General features: G+C 42.7%; 1 protein-coding gene across 1 annotated transcript in view; it reads left to right on the forward strand.

Moving 5' to 3' along the window:
• ZNF622 (zinc finger protein 622) overlaps positions 1-3,778 on the forward strand; it is a 7,850-nt gene extending 4,072 nt beyond the window's left edge. Inside the window, exons 4-8 of the mRNA XM_008637188.2 lie at positions 1-157; positions 867-1,029; positions 1,817-1,929; positions 2,710-2,853; positions 3,440-3,778. Coding sequence (XP_008635410.1) covers positions 1-157; positions 867-1,029; positions 1,817-1,929; positions 2,710-2,853; positions 3,440-3,567 — 705 coding nt within the window. The 3' untranslated portion in view covers positions 3,568-3,778. The remainder of the gene's footprint in view (positions 158-866; positions 1,030-1,816; positions 1,930-2,709; positions 2,854-3,439) is intronic.
• Positions 3,779-6,221: the final 2,443 nt, after the last annotated feature.

Consider the following 6,221-nt stretch of genomic DNA (forward strand, 5'->3'; position numbering starts at 1 on the left):
CCTGCTGTCGGTGCCATACCAGTCACAGACTGCTTGTTCTGTCCCCATCACTCAAGATCTCTCACAAAAAATGTGGCACATATGACAAAAATCCACAGCTTCTTTATTCCAGACATAGAGTACCTTGTGGATCTCAGAGGACTAATCAAGTATCTTGGTATGACTAAATGTTCTCTAATTTTTTTATCAGGATAATTATATTCTGATAATGCTTATTTTCATTTGGATATGACATCAAATGGTTTGGTTTGTGTTGCTTTTTTTTTTGTCTGAGTGCTGTCAGTATTTTGATCATGAGCAGGACCACAGGCTTTCCAGGGAGAATGAGAGAAAACTTGGCTGAGCAAACATGGTCATGTACCGTGTAAGTCTCACATAGTTTTCTGATGTTGAGAAAGTTGTTCAGATAATGTGAAATTTGGGACAAAATTCTGTTGCTGAAGCATGTATATGAACTGTGTTGTCCTGCCAGTGAGTCACAAGTATTTGTCTCTGGTTTACAGTGCTTTTGGGAGAGCTAAAAGCTAGGAAGAAAAATGTGTCTTCCTTCAAGTCTAAAAGTAATGATGAGAATAAAATAATTTTGGAGTATTAGATAGAAAAATGTATTGAAAGTGCAAAATGTATTATTGAGAATACTGGATGACCCATACCTTGTCACAAGACATCTTTAAATGCACAGACATGTCCCTGATGGGGCCATATGGTCAAAGCATAGGAATAGCAGGGCTAGCCTGGAAATTAAGGGCTCAAGGCTCCTCTTCAGTCTCTCTGCCTGCAAGCTGGGAAGGCTTTGTCACAGAAATGTTAATTGCTGACCAGGGAGATTTTGTTCAGACCAATAGAAGTGCCAATGTTTTCTGCAGGAGAGAAAGTTGGCATTGGAAAAATCTGCATCTGGTGCAATGAAAAGGGGAAATCCTTCTACTCTACAGAAGCAGTCCAGGCTCACATGAATGATAAAAGCCACTGCAAACTCTTCACAGATGGAGATGCTGCCCTGGAATTTGCGGATTTCTATGATTTTAGGTGAGGACATTTCTCTTCGAGTGGGACACAGGTGGGGACAGACAAAAGGACAGTTAAATATTGCATCAGAAACTATTACTCATTCTTAAATTTAGTGGTGTTTTGTGTTCCAGTACTTACTTTGCAGTGCTGGTTCCCCACTCTTTTAGGTATGCGTAACAACGTGATTGGTTGTCTTCTGTGACCATTATTACCAGTCCTACATCAAAGTATATTTTGAGTTCTCTTCTGTAGGTTTGCTGTTACTGAATTTAGATTTCAGTGCACCAGCAAAGGCCATAAAAGGACATAACTGTCTTTCCCATTACCTTTTAGGCAAATTGTGGACTTAACACCTACTGTGGGGTTTCTTACATAATTTTTGTTGGGTAGCTGGAGTTGAGCAGGTCTGCTGTGACTTAGAGGCCTCTTGTTGGACTTCTTACAGCTTATCCTAAGCTGTGTTCATTTTGGTTAGAAATACCTCCTATTATGGTGACAGGTGGAGCTTCTGGGAGCACTTATTCAGTAGCTGTGCAGAGCTGGTGGCCTGCACTGTGGTGGCTTTTCACCGTAAGTCACTGTTAAGAGTGCAGCAGCAGAGCTGTGCTGAGTTGCAGAACAGGGTGGAGGAAAGGGGTTCCTTGTCTCCAGGCTCTCTTCAGGGCAGAGTGCTGCTGGGAGGAAGTCTCAGACCAAGGCAGGTGAAACGTGACAATGCTTGTACTTTGCTGTAGCTGTGCCTAGTGTGTCTGGATAGCTGTGGTTGCTCTCCATGTACAAACCATGTACTGCTGCTCTTCCACAGGAGCAGTTACCCTGATCATGAGGATGGGAAAGATATGGAGGGTCCTGGAAAGCGCCCAGCAGAGAAAGAGTTGGATTATGATGATGACACCATGGAGCTGATCCTGCCTTCAGGTAGGTACAGGGTTTGTGTTACAACATAATTTCTCTGCACTTCATATGTGCCTCCAATACATGCAGCACAGGCCATTGTTGTGTTTTCCTTTGGGAAGGGAGAAGGTAGTTCTGCATTTAAGTGTCTTCGGGGTTATGTCCTCACCTTCTATTACTGTCACTGCCAAGTAGTTCAGCTTCTTCAGCATTGGTGGATATGTGGACTGGGGCAGTGGGTTGCTTTGCCCATTTTACCTCTTCCTTGTCATGTGACTCTCATGGTATACTCCAAGAGTTTCCATATTTGTGTGCAACTTGGAGAGGCTATAACTTAGGTTATCTGGTGTTGGGGTTTTTTTGTAGAGAGCCAGCTCATACTTAACTCAGTAAACTAATTGAGTAAATTAATTTATTTAAATGGCCTTTTTCTAGTTTAGCATTTGGCACTCTCACTTGCTTTTTTTTGTTTGTTTGGTGGTTTTGTATGAGGGGACCTCAGCCCTTTCATTGAAACAGCATTGCCTCTCTTCTCATTCCACTAATTAAAATTTTATTTTCTGATAACTGCCTGTTTGTTATCTGAGCGAAGGCCCTCTTGAACAACAGCACATTTTGTGTTTTTTCAAGTAGCTCTTACAGTAATTACATTGAGTTCCTAATAGTCCTAAAATTTTTAAGGTTCTGGACCTTTTAAAAGCATTTCTCAGCGTAGGGGTTTCCATAGTTTTCACAACGTGCTCGAGTACTCCATTTCAGAAGCTGTTTCATGATGGGTCCTAAGCTGTCCCCTCCTGTGAGCAGGTGCCAGAGTGGGTCACCGGTCCTTGATGAGGTACTACAAGCAGCGCTTTGGTGTGACGAGAGCCGTGGCTGTTGCCAAGAACAAGAAAGCCGTGGGCCGGGTGCTGCAGCAGTACCGAGCCTTGGGCTGGACGGGGCAGGCAGGTGAGTGACAACAGGAGGGCTTTGCAGAGGAGAGGGCTCTGGGATGTCAGCACTCTACTCTTCCAGAGGTCGACTTTGCTTTACACGTGGGGTTTATGCGGTAGTTTGTCTTCCACTTGGTTCATTTTAATTCCTGACATCCCAGCAGATACAGGGAGCTTGTTTCTAAAATGCAGTGCAGCTTCTGTGCAAGCTTTTCATTCCATTGTGATATTTGGTGACTTCCTGAGATTTCTTGGATTCTGCCTGTCTAAGCCACTACTCTTGGTATTTAATAATGTAACATAAGTCATGCTTTGACAGAATACTTTTCTGGTTGGGGAACAATGGTGTGATCCATATCCACTTTAAAAATATAAGAATCACGCTTGGAATGCAAAACAACCTTTTGCCTTAATCACAGTCATGGGTATTTGTAGAGGGAACTGGCCTTTCCCCAGAGAAAAGTGGAAAGAAGAGTGCTAGTGTGGCAAGGAAAACCTACAGGTACCTGCTGAAGTGCGTGGGCAGATCAGCTGGTTTGCATACAAGTTGTAAGTAAGGTGGCAGACATTGATCCCTCTCTCTTCCTTCTCTCTCCCTGCAGGGGCCATCTCTGCTCAGCAGCGTGACATGCAGTACCTGCAGAGGATGAAGTCAAAGTGGATGCTCAAGACAGGAATGAGCAACAATGCTACAAAGCAGATGCATTTCCGGATGCAAGTCAGATTCTGAGTTCCCAAGAGAGCTGCCTACAACTGGTTATGGGAAGGGGGATTTAATGATTTCTGGGTTGCAGATTATCTTATTAAAATGGACCTGGTACCTGTCAAAGGCTGATGTGTTTGCTGGTGTGCCTTTGTCGGTAAAAAGAAGAACAGGAGGAAGCTTGTCTCTTCTGAAATAATGATGGGCCTAACTTAAAAATAAAATATCATCAGTGGAATGTGTGGCAGAGTAGTCATGGCTATGCCTGAAGGTACATGTAGAGTCGTGCAGCCCATTTCTGGGGGGCAGTTTACATCTACAAACTGGTTGAGGCCAAGAGAAGACCCTAGATCTAAGTGCTTCAGATGGAGTGTATTGGATGTTTTCAGTTGTGCCAGACATATTAGCTGGGTGTTTTGGAGTTCTAGCTGACACTAGTGAGGTGAAAATTTGAGAGCAGAGATTCATGGAAGGTTAAGTAATTGTTTGAAGAAATGCACTGATGGAAAACGTAACTCCAGGATTAATACTGTCCTCAGAAGCTGACTGTACTTGCCTAATGCTCCAGCTCGGGGCTGGATTAATAATTTGCAGTGTAGTTGTTTTACGTTGAACTTAATAAATTCTCATTTTCTAAAAAGTGCTCAAAATTATCATAACATTTAGATGAGTGTCAATCAAAATTTCAGATTTCCCGCATAAAACTTGGAAGATGACGGCTTTTGTTGTTCCCACTGAGTACTGGTGTTTGGTTACCATCGTGCAGTGACCCAAGACAGGTGTTAGCTAGAACAGGCTGGTGCAGAGAAAAGCTGTGTGTTAAAGAGCTGAGGAAGCAGTGCTGTGTTGGTCCTGCTGGTGTAGACATTAAAGATTTCCATGACTTTACCAGTTCTGACCTTCCTGTAAGGAGGTGGGCACTTCCACACAGAGCTGTGGGCTGGTTTGTGACGCCCTGAGTCGTAGTGTGCTGGACGCTGAGCATGTGCCACAGGAACATGGCTGTTTCCTTGCCTGACAGTTCATTGGGAAGGCAGCTGGCTACAGCCAGGTTTCACTTCTGCATTTAGAATTGCTGGATTCCCGAGTAGTGGCTTTCACTGGCATGACTTTGATACAAGTTTTCTTTCTTGTGAATGGAGTGTGCGTGGTATCACTGAGGATAGTAGGGAGAGACTTTGTCTGCTAACACTGTATTTTGATTTTGATACCTTGAGGTGGCCACCTAAAAACAGAGACTAGACAAGAGTAAGAGAATAAAAGGAGGTATTTATTTGAAGGGCCTTCAAAGGTACATGCTGGGCAGTCAAAAGGCTACACCCAAGGTGGACCCTGGGTCACGGGTTCTTCACACTTTTCTATGTTTGGTCCATTTACATATCAGGGCTAATTCTCCAATTATAACTTTGGTTAATGATGTAATTACCCCAAGTTTGCCCCCCCTTCTCTAGGCTTTAGTTTACACATTTTGGAGCCTGGTGTCTTTGAAAAGCAACCCATAAAGCTTGTTATGTCTAACCAGCATGAGAGAACAGCAGCTAACAGGCCACACAAAACTTCAGTTACATACTAGGCAGTACAGGATTTCAAAAATATAAAAGTTAAAACCTAAGGCATCAACTTCTTGAAGCAGTTCTCTAGTCTCCCTAAGAGGTACGTTCAGAAGAAGCAGCCCCTTTGTCATGTCAGCACTTCGAAGAGAGCAGTGTGTTTATGGGACTCTTACGAAAGTGATAATTTCACAGTGGAGGTGCATGCTGTGTGGGGGTTTTTGTTTTGTGGATTTGTCTGGTGTTTTGCATATTAGTCGTTTTTGGTTTTTTTGGTTTTTTTCCTACTGCCTTGGAAGTTTTTTTGCTGTTCCTGCTTTTTCTGAGAAGGAGCAAGCTTGAGCAGTAATGGAGGCTACAGGTTTGGCACAGCATTTAGTAAGTAAACTGGCTAATACATTTAAAATAGGTGCAGGTTTGAGCAAAGGGAAAACCAGAGCAGAGAGAATTTTCAAGAAAGGCTGTGTTCACATCCAAAACCTTAAACTAAAGCTGGTTAAATTAATGAGTACCTCCTTTTTCCTGACAAGGTAGAGTTATTGCCATTTTATATCCCTAGCTGGATCTAGCGCACATAATTTGAAATTATTCTAGAGGGTTCACTCTGGGTTATTCATTCTCAAAGTTGGGAGTGAGATGCCTGGTATCAGCTATGTGACTCAAGCTATGATTCTTTAGATGCCATATCCCTTATTCCAGTTGTGACCTGGCCCAGCCTGTGATTATGGTATGGATTTCTAGCACTGAGGGTATACCCTCCCTGCTTGTATTTGACAAGTCTCAACATCTGGCCATGGGGAACTGCTCATACAGTTTTCTTTGAAGTTAGAGAATACTATTAAAGGTCTTATGTTTATGGATAAGTTAGATTGCCTTTACACATAGGGCAAAATAAAATGCCACAAAAATGCAGAAATAGAAGGGTTAAGACTTACTAACCTAAATATCGAAACCTGCAGAACTGGCTTTGAATACCAGAATATGTCACCAGTGAGCATCAGAGCAGTATGCAGTCTTGAGCTTTTAGAAAACACTCATGGAATATACAAAACTTACATTAAGGACTAAAGAATTATTCTGGAAGAGTCTTGGGAATAACCTAGTACAATTGCTAAAATCTTAGTGGTGTTT

This window comes from Corvus brachyrhynchos, unplaced genomic scaffold, assembly GCF_000691975.1.
Source record: "Corvus brachyrhynchos isolate BGI_N302 unplaced genomic scaffold, ASM69197v1 scaffold23, whole genome shotgun sequence".
NCBI classification, from domain to species: Eukaryota; Metazoa; Chordata; class Aves; order Passeriformes; family Corvidae; genus Corvus; species Corvus brachyrhynchos.